Source organism: Microcaecilia unicolor, chromosome 2 (assembly GCF_901765095.1).
Source record: "Microcaecilia unicolor chromosome 2, aMicUni1.1, whole genome shotgun sequence".
NCBI lineage: Eukaryota > Metazoa > Chordata > Amphibia > Gymnophiona > Siphonopidae > Microcaecilia > Microcaecilia unicolor.
The window spans coordinates 536,955,387-536,975,885 of record NC_044032.1 but is presented as its reverse complement, the minus strand read 5'-3'; the positions used below and the strand labels follow the sequence as shown (position 1 = coordinate 536,975,885).

At 40.6% G+C, this 20,499-nt stretch overlaps 1 protein-coding gene across 3 annotated transcripts in view; it reads right to left on the bottom strand.

Moving 5' to 3' along the window:
• KLF3 (Kruppel like factor 3) overlaps window positions 1-20,499 on the bottom strand; it is a 56,548-nt gene that overhangs the window by 9,626 nt on the left and 26,423 nt on the right. For all 3 annotated transcript variants that reach the window (XM_030191290.1, XM_030191288.1, XM_030191291.1), the window contains exons 2-4: window positions 11,206-11,304; window positions 7,088-7,577; window positions 4,348-4,495 (exon numbers count right to left, since the gene is read on the bottom strand). In XM_030191290.1, coding sequence (XP_030047150.1) covers window positions 4,348-4,495; window positions 7,088-7,577; window positions 11,206-11,262 — 695 coding nt within the window. In that variant the 5' untranslated portion in view covers window positions 11,263-11,304. The remainder of the gene's footprint in view (window positions 1-4,347; window positions 4,496-7,087; window positions 7,578-11,205; window positions 11,305-20,499) is intronic.

Below are 20,499 nucleotides of genomic sequence, written 5' to 3'. Positions count from 1 at the left end.
CCTCCTCCCTCAGCGCTATTTTGCTTTTAATGTAAACAGCTTAGTAGAGAATGACATGTGGACAGGGACTCACGGTAACCACAGGGACAGAAACAGAGCCAGCGAGGATGAGATGGGGACAGAGCCCATGGGAACGGGGACAAAATTTGTCCCCATGTTTTCTATTTTGAATCCTGTTAATGAACTGGACTGTTTATGTTTGAGTGACGCAGATGATATTTTCATTTTTTTGGAAAACAAGCGAACATGCTGGCCACAACTAACAACATTTGCTTTGGGGATCCTGTACATTCCTGCTACCAGCACATCTTCTAAAAAGACATTTTCTATTGTGGGAAGGACTGTGGAAGACAGGAGAGCTAGATAAATCCTGAGATTGTTGTTGACTTATTCATCCACAGATTAAAAAAATCATAACAGTTCTTTACAGAGCATATTTCTCCCTCACTACGGCATACAGAACGGGTTGTATTTTGTACCCCTGGACATTTTAACAGAGTGGATTAGAGTTCCTTGGGGTAGTAGAAGTCAGCTGTTGTTGGGGTTGGAAGGGTAGAGGGTGGTGGTGGTGGGGTTATTATAGTTGCTGGATGTTATTATTGTTTTCTATTTGTGATTTATAAACAGTTGCACAGTATATTGTTCCTTTTTATACTTTAATAAAAAAATTAAAAAATAAAATCATAAGTGTTTGAGGCTTCTGTAGATGACAAGAGCCTGTGGAAACGGGGATAGAACCTGCAAGGACAGGGCGGGAACGGAGACAGTGCCCACAGGGATGGGGTAGGGATGAGACGGGAACAAACTTTGTTCCCGTGCCATTCTCTACCGCTTAGTTCCAGTTATGGATCCATCTGCGGTATATCAAGTGCAAGAAATAAATAGCAAGGTACCACTGAATCAGACTGGATTTGGCCTCATTACATGTATCGAGATAATTTCTTGAAGTAGGGCTGCAAGACAGGGCAGGGTTAACCCCTTGGTGGGTACTAGGTAAACAAGCAAGTTGGGCCCCCCACTACATAAAACGCATTTTAAAACTGTCACAAATGAGGTTTGACTTTGTTCTGACTGCAGAGGAAAACTAAGCGACGTTGCTTGACAACTCCTCCTAGCAACTGGAGGGCAATGTACAGGGGCTGGGGGAGAACAGACAGATTTTTGCAGACAGTGTTGGCTTTAGCCCCACCCCCTCCAAAACAAAACCCACAAAAACTTTTCTGCCAGATGACTTAGAGCAAAAATCAGCCTTGTGAGTCATTCAACTGCCACATGTGACAGGGCCCCACAAAGCATTTGTGTCCTAGGCAGGTGCCTAGTTTGCCTATATTTTAAGCCTGTACTACTGCAATAATGACAACTCCATGCATGTAATGAGGCAAAAGCAGGCCTGATCAGTGCCTATGAGTTCAACTGGGAAAAGGGGATCCTCACTCACAGGTCCTTTGCATCCACACTGCCATGTGCTACTCCTCACATGATCATGTTCCATTACCTATGCCAAAGGTGGACTAACTAGTGCCCCCAGTGGCAGCTGTATGCATAGGTTACAAGTACTGTTACAATTTTAAAGCACATGGATACCGATTTGGAAAGGTGCTTTTATAAAATTACCTATTAGCACTGCTGAGGATAGTCTACAACAGTGGTCTACTGCCTATGTTTAACTTATTCTTGCTACATACTGCCTTAAGTCAATTTCTTCAAAAAGGCAGTAACTAAATCTTAATAAATAAATAAAATATGTAAGTCGGGGCCACTTCGGATCCACATGACCTGACAGCCAGCCACCAAATATCTTCCCAGCATTCGTCAATGATCTCCATCCTTCCCAGCCTACCTTCTACTGAGAAACACATTGTACTTCCAGCATACGGCTCTCCCACCCACCCCCTTCCACTTTTCTATCGCGAGCATGAGTAGAGAGACAGAGAACAGCGGGGCGGGGCGGGGGGGGGGGGGGTAGAGAAGATGTCCCAGCAATCTCCAGAGACCACCGGGCTTTGCACTGAAGAGCACTAGTCTATAGGGTTCTGCTACTGAATAAAAAAATATATATATTAGAAAAAAGGAATGAAATTTCTGGAGCTCCTGGCGAGTGCACACCATTCAGCATCTAGACTGAAGAAGATTTGGCAACTCCAGCATAGGAGGAACTGAGGCCAATGCCAGGCAGGCTTCTATGATCTGTGTCCCGCAAATGGCAAAAGACAAATGAAGCTTCGGGAACTCTAGGGTTGTTGATCACAGTCTTGTACTGTGAGTGAGGGTGTTGTGCAGCTCAGGAGGGAGGGGAAGACATCTTCACTGGCAAGTTGAATCCCCAATTCTTGGGGATGATATATGTTTAGCTGCCTATATAGTTGACATGTGGAGACTTGACGACCAGTGCTTAAGTATGGTTGGCAGGCCTCTGGCCACCTTGTGAGCAGGCTGGACTTTATTGTTACTCCGAGTCTACATGATGGATCTTGATAAGTTCACCAGTACATCCTCCCTCTTTTCCTTTCTTTTTGGGTAAAAGCAGCAGGAGAAACAATGAAACTGACTTTTGGATGCACTAGTAAATTGTATTTTCAAATCAAAAACTGAATGAAAAATGTAAGATGCATGCTTTCAGATACTTTGTTTTTCAAGCCAGGGGAATGACTAGCTACATCAATTCTTGGTCTACGTCCAGTAAAACTGGCCTAGCCAGTTCACAAGTATAGAATAATGTTTCTTTAGTTCTAATTTCTTCTCCCCCCACAATAGAAAACGCTTTTCTTTTTACCACCTGATCAAGTTGCTGTCTAACATTCCTTCCTTGTTGACAAGACTGATGTCCTGGAACCAGGATGCACAATTAGAAGTGCAAACAAATCTGGAAATGCAGATCTGTAGTGCTGGGGCAGCATGTACTAGTGATGATTGCAAACAGAAGAAAGCATTAAATGCACGGTTCAGTAACTGCCTCCTTTCTGCCACACCCAGTTTGCAAAAATAATTTGAGACTGTTTGCAGCACTGTAAATTAGTCTGTGACCTTTTAAAGCAGTGTGCACATCTTAGGGAAAACAAAATCTGTGGTACACTGTAGTACACAGTGTTCAAAGTTGTTCTCTACTCACATTTATGGTGTCAGCAACTCAAACCCCACCCAGAAATCCAAAATTACCAATTGAGAAGTACCTTAACAGTAGCTTCTCAACCTAGTTTTGAAATACATGATTTCAAAACTGTGCCATGCCTGTTTACTTTAAGACAAAATTAGGATCCTGGATTCCTTTATATAAACAATTATTTTCCAGGTGAATGTTTTATAGGTCATCTTTGTTTATGACAAAATGTGCCAAGAAAAAGTACTTTCTGCCTCCACTGTGCTATATGGAAAGAGGTGGTTTTGAATACAATGCGAGATGATAGCAGTGGAAAAGAGGTTTATGCCATCGTCTGTGGAGATCTGAAAACTTTAAATCTGCTGGTGCTTTTTCAGGCAAGACAAAAAAGTACTTGTTTGTTTTGGGGATGGTGAAGAAGAAGGGAAGAAGGCAGAAAAGAACATTCCCTAGGTCAACCAATAAAAAAGGTTTTGATGTTCATCACTTCTCAAATACCAAAAAGCTAGCGTAACAGTGCAAGACCATTTAACCCCTAAACTTTTGATCAGGAATGTTTATAGAGCAGAATATGTGTGCAATTTGCATTAGCAGAATAATACAAAGAAAACAAGGCAACTAAGCTAACTAGACTAAGATATTACAGTCATAGGGCCGCCGGGGGTGAGGGCAAGGTTCTCCGGGCCTGTCCTCCAAGGAGGAGCCTGGTGCCAGCCAGGTTTCGAGGGAGCAGAAGGTTCTTCCTGCCTGCCTGCTTCCGGGTCTCTCTCCTGCTCCTCTGTGCTGGGACCTGGATGATTGCGTTAATATGATAACCCGGGTCCCGGCACACAGGAGCAGGAGACAACAGACAGAGGGAGGATCATACACAGGAAGGGTAAGGGGGTGGCGGCAGCCCTGCCCTGGGCCTGACTGTGTCCTCTCGGCGGCCCTCTATAGTCGTAAATGTACTACGACAAGGAGGGGACACAGAAAAGATTGTTTATATATTTGATTTCACATCTCATTCTAAATGGCCAAAATGAATATATCAAAATATCATAAACCCATCAAAACACCCTAATATAAAACAATACTAATCAAATATGTGCTAACGGTCACACTTATTTTAGAAAGAAATAATGTATTTAGCTCCCTGTTGGAGAATTATAGAAAGCTTCTATACTTAGGTGTTTATAAATTGTACATTTAAAATATTTTCCATTTAATTATTTATAACTTAAAATTAGAAGTCCTAAATATATACTTACTCATGCTGTATAACTTTCTGAGGTGGGCTGATAACCGAAGGCGATATTTGCTCTGGAATGAACTCTATCATCTGTTGTTCAAATTCTGGTTCCATTTTGATTGTTTTTAATAGTGCTGGTTTTTGCTCATAAGATTCTATTACTGGAACTGGAGGGGCACATGGTAGGGGAAGAAAACAAAGATATATAATTCACATTTAATACAATTATATGATGCTTAGGCAGGCCATGCTTTGATTATAATAATTGACTGTGGTGCTTTCTAGCTATTTGATTTATAACCCTGCACTCTTCTACACTTTAGCCACCCCTCTTCAGCAGTGTGGTTCTCCTGTTAATGAACACCAAGGCTCTCAAATACCCATCGTGACTACTTGATGACCCGTATCTTAATTTTACTTTTCCTTTATTGGGACCTTTTGATGACACTCTCAACATCCAAGCAAGGTTTTGTGTTTTGGCATCATACCTACTATGTGTAATAGTTTCAGCAATAAAAATACTAAACTTGCCACTCTAGCATTTTTGAATCTCAACCCTATGACCACCAAAACTAGTGCCATGAAATGCTGGTATCCAGTCTTTCTTGTTCAAAACTGCAAATTGCGTTAAAAGTTATAAAAACAGTACTGGATCAAAATCGAATGAGGTTATGAACGCTTGTATGTTTATATCTACACATATCTCATGTGCATATTTATTTCTACCTCTCAGCAGTGGCCACATTATTGATTCTTTATTTCCTGTGCCTCAATAAGCCCCACCCCTACCTCTGCCTAAGCTTCCGTATTTCCAAACATGTTGCCGTCTAAACTTCATGCAAAAAAGCTTGCTCACATGCTTTTCATCAGCAGAAATCTTTACAGAGGACCTGACAACTTTTGCATCATGCAGTATTTGCCTTGAGCTTAGCTACCACTGGGCTTATATTCAAAACTCGCTTATGATGCAGTCTGCAGCAAGTACGTTTTTTTGGGTTTTTTTGTTTGGCAGCGGAGGGGGGGGGGGGACCACAAATTCTAGCCATTCAAATCAATATGGGGGCATTGTTATAAAGCATTTTTCATATACAAAGTATGTTTTACATATAAAAAATAGGTCTTATAAAATTATAGAGAAGTGTAAGTGTAGATGTTTCTGCTATAGCCATATATAAACATGATCCTATTTATGATATATGTATATACTTAATAAAAATAAGGTATGTGCACACATTTTCACCGTCAGATATAAATTTGTGCATGAGCACTTGTGCACCAACACATTTTGTATAAAACACAGACACTTACTGTGCCTTTATAAACCAAGTACACTTTTTTAAAATTGCTGTAGGCACCCTGCTATAAATAAAGTTACCTTCCATATGACCAGAATTTATGTATCTTGAAGGAGGAATGTTTAGGGACATTCAGGGGTTGGGGGGTTTAAAGTTATATTGAAATTATATATTATAAAATTCAGCTTCTCACTATATCACTTGAATGGTCAAGTGGTAATAGCCAAATAGCAAATATAACTTTGCACAGAGAACTTTTGTACAAAGCTATGTGGTAAAAGTGTAGCTGAAAAATCTGCCTCATATGCTCAAGTTATTTTACTACCGCCTGATGATACTAATTGAAACATGTCAACTTTGATCCTTCTGGTGAAAGAAATGTTTCCTTGTATACCATGAAAACACATCAGTGGAGTGTCATATAAAAAACTTTCTATCTTCGATTAGATGACACCATTCATATCCAATTGATATTGACTTCAAAAACAATAGAGGAAAAGACCTCGGCTGTCTTGAGCTGTGTGGTTCAATTACTGGTGCATTTTTGTTTGAACAGATTCACCTCGCTCACGGCAGTCTCATTTCTATCATTGGCCAAAAACCTCCATTGAATTTTTTTTTTTTTTTTTTAATAAATGCTTGTACAAATCTCCAATCAAAAAATCATTTTTGAGATTAAAGTTAAATGCTTCTATTTTCCTGTTTTGATTCAAAAATGGGTGAAGATTTTTTATTGGAGATTTGTGTAAGCATTTATAAAACATTTTAAAGGATTTCAATGGAGGCTTTTGGCCAATGAAAGAATGAGTTTGCTGCGAGTGGAGTGAACCTAGTCAAACAAAAATACACAAGTAATTGAACCGTACAGCTCAAAACCGCTACTTACAAATGGTGTCTAATAAATGATGATGGAGGGTTATATCAAGCTCCACCAATATGTTTTTTGGTACCAGTACTTAATGCAGTGGTGTGTTTTCTCCATTTTTTGAAATTTACAGTCATTGTGTACCACAGCAATTTAAAATGGTTCTCTCTTACCCTCTGCTGTAAGGGTTTGCCAATTCAATCTACAACTTTACTTTTCTGCGTTCACCTTTTCCTGCTTTTATCCTATCAATTATGCTGCATAATGATTTTGTACTATACTTTCTATTGTTAACAGCAGGCATTTAGCAAGTTTGCAAAATAATACTGGATAGTATTAATGTAGGAACATGCCAAATGAAATACAATTTTTCAATTTTCAATCGTAAACCAACATACTGACAAATTCCAAAGGCGGACTGAAATGCTATGAATTAACTAATCAAAGATGCCTGTGAAATTATAGGGCAACAAACACTTTCTGCCCTGAGCTTTTTATATGGAATGACAAAAATTAAATATACAAATATACTGTCTTAACAGTGAGCACTTAAAAAGACCCTGAAATAAATGGATGAATGAGAAAATCGATCCACTCACCTTGTTTACAGTTTGGATTGTCCATGTCTTCTGGTAGAACAGTAGACACCATTATAGGTTGCTGGAGATGAGGGGCATACATAAAAGGAACAGGTTGAACCACGACTGGCTGTATAAGTGGAAGAACTGCAGAGTTCCTAAGGCGACTGTGTGAAAGTGCTGCCATCATTGGGCTGATAGACAGAGGCATAGTAAAAGGCTGTACTGCTGGTGGAGATGGCGTTAGTTTTTTGATGGGTGGGCTAGGGGAAGACATAGTCAATGGAGAGTCTCTTCTACTCACAGAGTGGTATTTTAGAGGAGACATCATGCTCCCAGATGAAGGCGGGGAGCTGCGTTTGTTCATTGTGAGGTCAACTGGCTCCATCTGGATTCCACCAGACATTGCTTCTGGAGTCTGGTAGAATTTGCTGTGCAACATGTTTGGTGTGGAATAAATTACGCCATATTTGTTTGGTTTCAATTGGTCCATGTAGTTCAGTTGATACGACTGCAGAAGACAGCATGAGAGAAACAAGTGAGAAAATACAACACATAATGCTTACTGTGTGCAACTTTACAGTTACTGCTCAAAACTAACAAACACAGGACGCTATCATATATTGAACCTACTTCCAGTGCACACAGTATTTCTCAACAGAGAACAACAATAGTTAAATAGCAAGTTCAGTTTAGAGGTGTATGCTTTTACAAAGATCACATGAATACTTTTTTTTGTTTCAAGACTCATAATTAAATCCAAGTTCTTGATTGTTGAAGGGGCATCTTTGCTACTATAAATAACTTTTCTATGTGGCAGCCAACTGATTTTGATACGGTCTGCATGTGGCAGTTACTCTAAGCCTCCATAGCCTCTCCTTCAGCGTGCTCGTGTGCAAAGCTACCTGTGGAGCCAAGTGGAAGAACCACAGCTGCTATTTTTAAGCAGTCTTCCAGAAAAGTGAAGATACTACTTGTAGCAGGTATCCCCCAAGGACAGCAGGCCATTCATTCTCACATGTGGGTGGCACCATCCACATCGCCCAGTGCAGAGCTTAAATAAAGCTACATAGTTTTAAGAGCACTTGCAGCATCCCCACTGTGCATGTATGTGCCTTCCCGACCGACCAGCAGTACAACAACATAGCATGGAATCAACTCCAAGGGGAGGTGGAAGGCTATGCGAGAAATGAACGGGCTCTGATGAGAATCAAGCTTAATGGAGACAGACCCTGCTTCTGTAAAATTAGGCCTGCCAGAGCATTTTTTTTGTGAATCCATATTCTTCTATATACCTCCAACATAACATTAACTCACCTAGGATAACAACACAGATACTGCAGATATTAAAAACAAATCAATACATTTTTATAGCTGAATCCCCAAATTAATATATGGCCTCACAGTTCACAAGGATCTACTATTCTATCTTTTCTATGCACACCCTGCACTTCCTATTAAGGGCCTTGTTTCATCCCAACAGATCTAGAAACAGTAGTTTAACAAGGTGCCTCATTTCCCATTCTACAGTTAACGATCTCGATGAATTAGTTGCTACTTGATGGAAGCAAATCTGAGAAAATTAAAAATTGCATTGTATCTCTTCTCTTCCACTCACTTTCTAATATCAATTCCACTTATGTCATTTGTTTCATTTTTATATGAGGTTGTCTGTCTTATTTGGCAGATTTGCTTTTATCATATTGTATATACTAATTTTTGAAGCCACTTTAGCATTAGCAGCAATACATTTTTCTTCCCTTCTCTATACTGCCCTGCATGGCACAAGAAGTCAGTCTATTCTGGGCTTTGTGCACAAATGGAAAACATTTTTTTGTTGTTGTTTTTTGCTTGGTTTCTCTAAAATGGACTTTTGCCTCAAATACTGGGGGATCCTGAAGGGTCTATGAAGCAATCCAAAACACATTATGATGGGACATAAGTGCCTACCTAGGAAGTAACTCATTGTTGAGCATAAGCATAAGCAGACTTCCTTCTGCCACTGCAGAAGGACAGTATAAGCATCCATCCTTTCATTTAATCCTATTCATTTTAACAGCATTATTAACATTATGGATATTTCATTATGAACCTCCAAGATTTTCCTAGATTTAACTTGCATACTATCCAGTCCTATTTCCAATTGTTACCCTTCTAAAACAGAACATGATCCCATGTACGATCTCTATTACAAACATGCATTTTTAAACCTTCTTTTTCCAATTTCTCTAGCAAAACCATGGCCATTAATAAAGCTCAATGTACTAAATTTTCAAGTCAATGTGTTGACTCAGTTGTACAAACATGTGGATTAACAATGTTTCCTGCACTTCCCACGAATTTCTTTGGAAGCCTTTACATCATCATGTAAATAATGCAGCTGGATTATGCCTTTATAGTTAACTTCACATATGCAGCTGTAGTTCTCAACCTTTACCACAGATTTACCAGCCACAGACTCTTGAATTATACCACCACCATGGGCATATGATATACAGGAGAAATGCTTCCAATTTGCTTCTCACCCTCCAGGATCATGTAGCACTTACTCACTCTAGCTCTCTGCATGGACTACCGCCTCCTCCTATCAGTGTAGAACAAGCCTCCCTGCTGTAATTGTTTGTTACTTTAAGGTTAGGGAATATATTCTCATACTCCTTGTAATGCAAAAGTAATACAAGAAACAAAGATGATCCATGTTATCTAGTAAAGCCACGGACTGTAGGAAAATTTATAGTTAAATGATGTTATCAATACAAGATTTCCAAATAGATCTGGACTACCAACATTGTACTCTCCTCATACCTATTACACTTCACAGAAATCTCAAAGTTTTTGTTTTGCAAAGCAGTGCTCCATTTTGCAGCTTCTTAGACACAAAGGGACTTCACAAAAACAAAATTTTCCTGCAGTCTTGAACCATAGCCACACACACGTTCAATCTCCAGCATTTCTTTTGCATCAGAGCTTACAGTGAACACATTTCATACTAGCTTAATAATCCACAGAAAAGTGAAAGCTTTGCTTGCAGTGTAACAGCATATGAGCTTCAGAACCATAAACAATGCTCAGAGGCTGCAAGATCTTACTACACAAAGCATAAAATTACTTAACACAGCTGGTCAGAACAATGGCACAGAACAACCTCAAGCAGTCAGTTTGTCTTCATAGTCTGGTTCCATACTGATGATATGCACCAAGTGAGGAATATTTGTGATTTTCACACAATTACTGGAATGAGTTCAAAAATGAATCCTAAACATGCTGATCTCATATTGTAGGCTAGGATTATTTTCACTAGGAAAAAAGTTTTTTTAAAAGCTTTGCACAAATGCTAACATTTCAATGCAAGCTAATTCTCACCCCCCTTAAAGAGTACCACCAAATATTACAAATAGCTATATCCCTAGCAACTCAACTCAGTTACATGTTGATTGACCCCTTGCATGCACAGTGCTGGCATGAGCTGCAGTCACACCGGGAAAGGATCTAATTTAACAGACCTCTATTATTACTAGCTTTTATAGTTTGTGCACCAACAAAAAAAGCTGAGATGTTCAAGCGTACAGTGCTGCGTACGTCTAGTAGCACTACAGAAATGATAAGTAGTAGTAGTAGTATAAAAATAATTTGTTTACAATGCATGAAATAGGGTATATATTAGGTCAGTTTATCATTTTAAAAGCTCTCACTCAGGAAGTATAGTAACCATTTTTTATCGTACTTTTAACCCATGAAGGATCCCGCTACAAACACCATGATCTATTTAGTGCACGATCTTTTAGTGTGCTTTGCAGCTCTGATGAAAATAAAGCTTACTGGAGACAGACACTGCTTCTATGAAACTATGTTGCCTGCCCTTACTCTTATCCATAAGATGGTTTCCATATGAATATGCAAGAGATAGATTTCCATATACTGGAGAGCCATGGTATGCAAATCTCTCTCATGCATATTCATTTTGGTATTCCTGGAAACCCAAATGTCTAGGTGTGACTCCAGGACAGGGTAGAGAAGCACTACTCTAGTTGAACCTCCCCCTCATCCGAGCTATGAATTGTAAAATTAACATTTGGTCCAAGAATTGAAAGGGATCTACTACTGCTGGTTTACCAGAGAGAATGCGCCAGAATACTTACCACTGAGACAGGGTCCATCGCTTCTTGCTTGATGGGCACCGGGTCAAACATCAGCATTTTGAAAGTGACCTTTCTTTATGGCTTTCTGTGTCTTTTTACCTTTAAAAAAATAAATAAATTATATATCTAAAAAGCCTGCTTGGTTTGAAAACATGATTTAGATGTCAAAAATAAATGTAGTCTATCGTATTGTAAATATTACACTACAGCAAGACCTATAAGGTTATTATTCAAAGTCAGTACCATCTACAAACAACCTATGACTGCTAGCATTTCACTACCTTTAGGAGGAATATCCTTCTAGGGAGGAGGGCGGGAAATGGGAAATATTACAAATTGTAAAATAAAAGTGATCCCCATGCCTCTCTCATGAGGACTTTAAAATGTTGTGTTATGCGAGCCAAAACAAGCAGCAACAGAGCCAAAAAACAAAGCAGGCACAAAGTTATGATTCTTGCAGTTGTCTGGGTGGTGCCCTGCCAATTTACTTGTCCTGTGTTTCAGCCATCTTGCAATGCACCCTTTAGAAAGCCACAGTGAGATGGCTAAACATCAATCAAGCAAACTCAGATGCAGCATCACCCCCAGACAGCTGCAAGAACCATGACACTGGCAGTGGAAGCCTAAGAAAACAGGCATGTGGTTATTCTGAAAAACTAGACAACAAACAGTTCTTTTGATGTTTTTCTATCCATCCTTTAGAGCCCAAAATAAAATTGACTGCACCTAAACAGTGCTGGACTCTTCTTAAACCTCAATAATGGAGTTATTTATCATGGCAGCCCTGATTTATACTGCCCATTATAATGCATAGAAATGGCATGTCCAGTTATAATCAGCAGATGGCGCTCACTTGCCAAAAAACATGCAAAGGTACACTAGTTCCCACCACTGGTGAACTTTCAACCCTGGGAAAGTCGAACCTGATCACCAGTTAAAATGTGAGTTTAGAATTTGATGCATCTTAGTACAAACATGCTTAAACATGCAGTTAAATATTTTGTCACTTGTGCTAAGTTTAGAAAATTCCAAGCAAACACACACAGAGCAGCACTCAAAATGAGCTGGGATTCAAAATAATTTAGTTCTGGAATTCATTGTACAAGAACTCAGCTTCAGCATAACTAAAGGAACATTTTAGCAAGCCAATAAAAGGAAATAGCAAAAATACACTTCTAGGTATGAAGGGACAAAAGTAACAAAAAGAGAAGAAAATTGTTGACGTGGGGGCTGGGATTTCAGCTTAAAGCAATAAAAATATCACTACAAATATATCAAATCAGGACATCAAATTAAAAACAGTGAAAAAAAGTGAATACACACCCTAAGACAGTCACGACTCTGCTGCACAGTACACACAGATCAGAGCCGGTCCTAGGGTCTCTGGCGCCCCCCTGCAGACTATGTTGGCGCCCCCCCCCCCCAGCATCTCCTTTCTCTCTTCTCCCACCCTGCCCCTGTCCAGCGATTCTCCTTCACCCCCACCCCCCTCCCATTTATGGCCACCTGCCCGCCCTCTTCTCCCCCAACATCCCCCTTTTTCTTCTTGCCATCCTGCGTGGTTTAAGTCTTTTTTAATTTACCTCCGTCCCAGCGGCCGCGTCATTTCAAAGCCCTGCCTGTTTCTAGGCTTCCCTCCCTTCGTGAGTTCGTTCCCTCAGAGTCCCACCCTTGAGGAAATGACATCAGAAGGCGGGACTCTGCGGAACGAACCACAAAGGGAGGGAAGGCTAGAGACAGGCAGGGCTTTCAAATGATGCGGCTGCTGGGACGGAGGTAAATTAAAGATTTAAACCCCCAAGGGCGGCGTGGTATGGCGCTGCAGCGGCGCCCTTGAAGGCAAGCGCCCCCCTGCGGTGCTTATCCCGCTTACTGGGTTTGACCGGCCCTGACACAGATGTTACATGAAGAGACCTTATGAAACTGCAAGCACTGTGCTTAAATTTCATTCATCAGATGAAGTTTGTGTAATCCTGCACTCTGCCAAGCTGATAAAGGGGGAACTCCAGGCCCACACTATATAATGATGGTAGTGGATTCCCCTATACTACTATTTTACAGATCACCCCTCATCTCCAAGAGCATTTGTAAGTCCTCTGGCAGATCACAAAGCAAGCTTTCCTTACTACAACTATTTTATTTTGTTTTATTCTTTTACATTTTGAATATATAGCAGTTAACCATGGGCATCTGATCAAAGCATACACAACTAATTACCTGAACAGCATATAATAAGATCTGTTCAGGAGGCTTGAATGTCAGTAAAGAAGCTGATGGTCAATCACTATACAGATTTTTTATTTTTTTAAAATCAGAATGTAAACAAAATATGGCTGATGGATTAGACATATGCCTCAGATACAACATCCAACAATCCCCCCCTCCCCCCAAACACTTCAGTTATAGATTAATGGCCACACTAATGCAAGGTCTACCAATTCAGTATTCTGGGTAAAACTGTTTATGAAGAATAAGGCCTGGACAAGACAAGACAAGACACTATCTACTTCCTGCTGAACACTATCCTTCTTGGCTACAAGTAAGTTGCTAGGTGGCTGCCCATGTCTAAAGATCTACCAGCAAGTGGTGCAGCTAACAAAATGGAGGGGTGAGAAAGAAAGAAAGAAAGGTTAAGATATACTTAAAAAACAAAATAAGATGTATACACTGTTTTTTTTTTTTTACCTAAGTAAATCATTTTCTTTTCAGGCTTGACATGTTTTCAGAAGCCTCCTGGAAACAGACACTTTTTCAGACAATAAATCAATACCACCACCATGTCATCTGTAGTTCAGTGATTCATGGAAAGAAAACTAAGGCCAAAGTCTTTGTGCATGGCTACTCTGCAAGTCAGTGGCAGCTGGCCAATACATTTCCAAGGGGATGGAAGGAAAGGTGCCCTTAAGAAAATTATTACCAGAGGAAAAGGAGGAGGAGGGGGAGTTTTATGGACCAAAATGAACCCATTAAATTCTGAATTGAGTAAATGTTTACCTTCTGACAAATATCTGAACAACGCTTCAAAGTTTTAATAATTGTGGAGAAAGTGTTTAAATATACTTAACACTCAATATGTGTATAGGTGCTCCCATAAGTGTAGTGGGTGGGGATGCAATGTACACATTTTATAAAATATGCTTACAAACGCGTACCAGTACATGCACGCATTTACATCTTTTTCGGAGCATGTGTAAATCTATCAGCATTTGTGCACTATTGAGGATGGACCTGGGACATTTTAGTAAACTTCAGATGTGCTGCTGCTCTGTGTAATCTCATAAAGAAATGAAGGGGGGGGGGGTGAAATGACAAGACATTGGGGTGTCCCTATTCTTTTTGTAGAAGTAAAGGAAAAATACTCCCTCTCATCTAATACTAAGACATGCAGTTTGGAAAAACAAGGGCTACAATAGAACAGAGGCAAACTGGCAGCCAAAACCCGTATTTTAACCATATAAAACATGGAAATTTACCCAAGATTTCACAATAGCCCTGTTTAGAAGCTTACAGTTTGTTTGGCAAATAAGATTTATTTGAAAAGCCTTCTAAAATATCCCTTCATCATCAGCCCACTGCTACATTCAACATATCAAAAGGATTTGTGCATATGAATGACTGTCCTTATGTGAACAGCTTTGGAAAAGAGTAGAGGAACTAGATGAATCTGATGAACCAGACACACCATGAGGACCTAGGAGGCCAGAGGTTAGGGTTAAAAGCTGCGGTAGTGTCCTGTCTCTATTACAGGAACCTGTAGTTGGAAAAGGAGTTGTTGGTAGGTGCAAACTTGAAAAAAAAAAAAGGATTTGCATTCTCAGTTAACTTGGATGGTTATGTAGGATGCTGGCAAACAAAGGTGCTTCGGATGTTCTAAAGACAATCACCCTCTATTAGCACAACAATGACTGGGCAGACATGACAGACTTACAGGTCTTTTCTGCCATCAAGTACTCTGTTACTGTGTAGGGGTACACATTTTAGATTCAGGGTTCTGTTTAGACAAGGGATGAGACAAAGCATGCTTTTATAGCAGGCAGGAAGCTCAGCGGCTAACAGTGCTTCACTGAACACACCCCTCCCCCCCTCTTTGGCATCCAGTCCTGCTTTCCTGCTCCTCCCATACACCCCACCCTGTGGATCTTTGCCCAGGCAGCCCAGCTTGTCCAAACAGGATATACAGTAGCTATTGATAAGATTTTCTCCACTCCCTGTACTTTGGCTGAAGCCAAGTGAACCAATTGATTTTATATGCAAATAAAGACAGGTGCAAAGGTGAGCTTCAAGACAAGAGCCCTAGGCATTTTCAACAACAAGTAGGACAAACAAACCCCAAGAGCAGTGCTTTATCAAAGGGCAGGTTCTCAGCCTGAAGACTAATGTGTTTTTGCCAGAGCCACAACTTTCATGACATCTCTGCTATCAATAGTAAATATTTGTTTCTGAAAGATTTTACTCACAAATTAGTTAAGCTATTTTTTTGTTACATAAAGTGACAACATCCACTGGGGAGTACCACACAACAGCAAAAGGCTCTCAGACTTATGCAACGGGGGGGGGGGGGGGGGGGGGGGGGCAAACCACCCAAAAAAACCCTCCTGCTGTGTGCACAGTAGAGTTGCACAGGGACAGAAATCTAATCCATACCCACCTGTACCTGCTAAGATCCATTCCATCCCTACAATCTCCTCCATACACACAGGAACCAATGCTATTTACCTGCTCACAGCCCTCTGTTTCCTTCCAACCCCAACAGCCTCCTGTTTGGTATTCGCTATTCTACCAATCAGCATTTCAAGCCTCAGTCTGGCACTCCAGCTGCCTCTCTAGAGTCACCAGAGATTTTGATTTACTCCTGTAGGAATCCTGCAACAATGTCTTCCATCCCCACAGGAATCCCGTGGGATTCTCGTAATCCCCATTCCCGTGCGTGCAGCTCTCTAGTGCATAGATCTCCTTCTGCAAGTACAGCCAACCACTTACCTCTGCTTGGCTTCTAAGCTTTTCAGCTGTATGACCTCTATATTATTCAGACCACCATGCACCTGCCTCAGTACTTCATTGTTCTTCCTGTCCCTCCTCCCCCTTAACATGTAAAGGGCCAGAGCAAAAGTGAAGACATCCTAGAGATGAACTGCCTTGTACCCTCCTCAATTATCTTTCATGGCTCAAAGTCTCCTCAGTTACTGCCCCCAGACAGTTTCATAATTAAACTCATTACCTATCCTATCACCCACCCCCATAATAATTCTGTCAAAATGAATATACGGACATAACATTTTTTAAATATTAAACTTTGCTATGTATGTAAGTAATGAGGGCAATTTCTAAAAGCCATTTACCTCGGTAAACTGGCTATTTGAAAACTGTCCACACTCCCTATGGGTAAAAGTACATACTGATGGTTCTTTAAGATGTCTAGCTTTGATTGCAATGCAAAGCACATCGGAGGGAAACAACACAACACCATCAGTGCAGCAAAACAGTGAAGAGGGCTGCAGATGGAATGACAAAGTGGAGGCAACCATGAGAGGAAGCAGAATTTATTGAAGGACCAGACACAGCCCATGTTTCAGCAAATGCCTGCATCAGTGTTCTATCAGATGATACCACAGAACAACACAATCTTACTGTACACCACCTTCAGAAGCTTCTTTCTCTGGTATCTTCATTTATTACTACTGAATGATGACTTATTGTACTGTGATCCCCGATGCAGGTATCTCATGATTGCCTCTGCTTCGTTGTTCCATCTATGGCCCCCTTCACTGTTTTGCTGTAGCTTTGATTACAGCCTGCTATTTGCTGCACCAGAAACCATTGCCCTGCCTAGGCTGCCTGGTTTGCCTAATGCTTCAGAGCCAGCTTAAAGTACCCTTCAGGGTCTTACACTTTTGTTCTCGTGTATTTTTTATTTTTTTTTAATCTAAGAAAGGAGTTGTACACTTCAGGTCTCAATATAAAAAGGGTAATATACAATTCAAGCATCGGTTGCACTGAAAATGTTTTGTTTTATAAATTAATGGTGCTCAAAGTTCATGGCCAGATCTTAGCTATAACAAATCAAACCTAAAGTAGAAGGCAGCTAGGCACTCCAACAACAACAAAAAGATTTAATCTTTTCAATTTATCTAAAAAGCTGTTTTGGTGAAGACCAGAACAATAACACAATTTGCTTACAATGCAAAATGGGAAAAGCATATGTGCAGGTTTTTTTTTTTTTGGGGGGGGGAGGGTAGCACCCCCCCAGATGTTACAAATGCTAATGCTAAATTTGTTCCCCTTCCCCTGCTGCCAATATGAATTCCTTACCTAGCACAGTTGAGGATTAGCCTAACGGTTAGTGAAGTGAGCTGAGAACCAGGGCAACTGGCCTCCATTTCTTGCGACTCTGGGCAAGCCACTTAACCCTCCACAGCCCCAAGTACAAAAAAAACAGAATGTGAACCCATTAAGGACAGAAAAATTATATATATATATATATATATATGTATTCCAAATGCATTACCTCCATTACCATTTACCTCCTCTCCCCCTCCCCAACCAAAATGCAAGCAGGCAAATTACACCTATGGGTACACGTTAAGGCAATACTAAAATACAAAGGTGAGCGCCTAAAGATTTGTTTTTTTAAACTAATAGAATTTATGGAAAACCTGCATCCTGTACTACGGCTTTAAGTTCATAGCCAGACTTGTGTCCCCAGAAGGAAACCCACAGGCTTGACCTAGCACAGGCTCTGCCTCCAGTCTCACTGGCGGCTGCAGGATACAATAAAATGATTTGCTTAACTGACAAGCATGACTTGCAGGCTAGGCTACTATCACATGTTTCAGATCCTCAGAATTATTTGTATGATGTTTACAAACATTTAAAGATTATCAATTTGAATGACAGATATGATAGAAGAAGGAAGCTTGAAGCCTGAAGCCACCCGAGGTTTTTTCAAGGTTTTCCTCTGTGTAGGTGTTCTACATATCATAGGGCATCTGTAACATTTATCCAAAGAGAGCCTACACTTATAATCCGAGGTTAAGAAGAACAAGATGTCCAGAAACGAGGCTCAAAGCAGGTATTAGTCAGGAGTAACATTAGACTGCCTCTCCACAGAAAGGAGCGGAGGACACAAAAACAGCAAAATAAGATAGCATGGGATATGCAAAAACAATCTCCAGTTGTGAGAACCCGAAACAAAGCCAAAGATCAGATGGGAGGGGGGGGGGGGGGGGCTATGGTATATTGTAAAAGGAAGCAAATGAACATGCTTTATCCACCATAATGTTTCTATGTGACCAGATAGCTCCAAATCGTAAGGGATTTTGGATTCAGCCAATGAATTTTTCAGTAGAAGCTCAATGCTAGTTGATACTCAGGTATAGTAAATGTCCCAAAGGCTTACAATCTAAGATTGTATCCGAGGCAATGGAGGGTTAAGTGACTCAACCAAGATCACAGGTGTATGGTGGGATCATAACCCTGGATTCCCTGGTCTTTAGCCCACTGCTCTCTTAGGAGTAACACTTGTGAATACCCCTACAGTTTCCAGAACAGGGGCAAGGTTCTCCTGACCAGTGAGGTAATGGCAGGAGACCCTTTTGGAGGGAAACCAGTCCATTTGGATTGTCTTTGGCTCCTGCTTCACCAGCCATGGCACCATTCTGTAAGAGATGAAGGTCTTCAACTAGACCAGTCATTGTACCAGTAGAGAAGGTGCAGCGGTTGTGTCATGAATTTGAAAGAGAAGGGCCAAACAGATCTGCATGTACATCAGAGTGTAATCAATATGAGAGAGGGGGGGGGGGGGGGTCTTGGGAACTGGAGAGTCCTGTTAAAGTTGACTATAAGAAGCTACGGTTTTTGTTTTCTACCTATACTTTTTCTATTGTATGATTGTCCTTTTTGCTTAAAGACAATTTGAGTAAACATTTTGGTTCAGAACCCCCATAGTGGCTTGGAATGAGTTACCGAGTGTCAGTGTTCACTGGAGAATGTGAATTATTTTGCCAGTGATACCCCCTTCTCCAGTTATACTGGTCTTAGCCTGAACCCACATTTTATCTATAGACTGTAACCCTAACCTACAGAGGGTTACCTTCCTGAAGATGTGCCCCCCGGTCTGCCAAACAGTGATTAATATACCTGTAAGGACGCTCCAGACTGGTAGCCCTTTTTAGCCAAAGTTAAAAAAAAGAAGAGAATAGAGAGAGACAGGAGGACACAATATTAACTATAGACACCTCTGTCCCTTAAATCCCTTCTTTTAGGTTTCTTTTGGGTTCCTGACAGAACAGTCCAGATCACACAATCAAACCCAATTTTATCACACTGAATCAGTTATGTAAGTCATCAATGCTCAAAATCAGGCTATACAATACATAAAGATATGCATATTATATCAATCTACCATACAAAGGTAGGATATGTTGATAGTCAATATTTTTCAAAAGATCTACTACTACTTATGAAAGCCAAAAGTCCACAGCACCACTAAAACTTTTTACTTCTGTTTCCAAAGTGACCTTGTTACAGAAATACATCATGTCCTTTGTCACCCTGAATCTCAGTTTCAGGGCTCGCATCAGAGGGGTGTAAACAGGGCCACTGCCCTGAGCCTCCATCCTGCATGAAGCTTAAGGAGATACAGCCTGTTGATGGGCTTTGGGGAGCCCTCCCAAATTTCTGCCTGGGCCCCAGCATGTTTTAAATTGGCCATGCTCAGTTTACCCGACTGTCTGGTAACAATTCAAATGCCCATTTTACCCCCTTTCTATACTATTTGGTTATCAATAGAAATCAAACAAAATAAAACATGGAAAAGAAAATAAGATGATACCTTTTTTATTGGACATAACTTAATACATTTCTTGATTAGCTTTCGAAGGTTGCCCTTCTTCCTCAGATCGGAAATAAGCAAATGTGCTAGCTGACAGTGTATATAAGTGAAAACATTCAAGCATTACTATGACAGTCTGACAGGGTGGGAGGAGGGGGGTGGGTAGGAAGTATGCATGGGGACATCAAAGCATATCAATGATATTCTAACATGGTGGGTGTGGATAGGTGAGGGGAGGGTGATCAACAGAGACATACAGCTTTATGGTTTATAATGGGCTAGGAACCCCAGATCCTTGTTAAGTCCTTTCTGTTGGGTGTTAAAATATTCAATCATTCTGACTTCAAAGGTCTTATGTTCTTGTATGGTTTTAAAGTTACCTTTGAGGATTCTCACTGTGAAATCACTGGTACAGTGTCCTGGTCCTGTAAAATGTTGACCAACAGGCGTGGGAACCCTGCTGG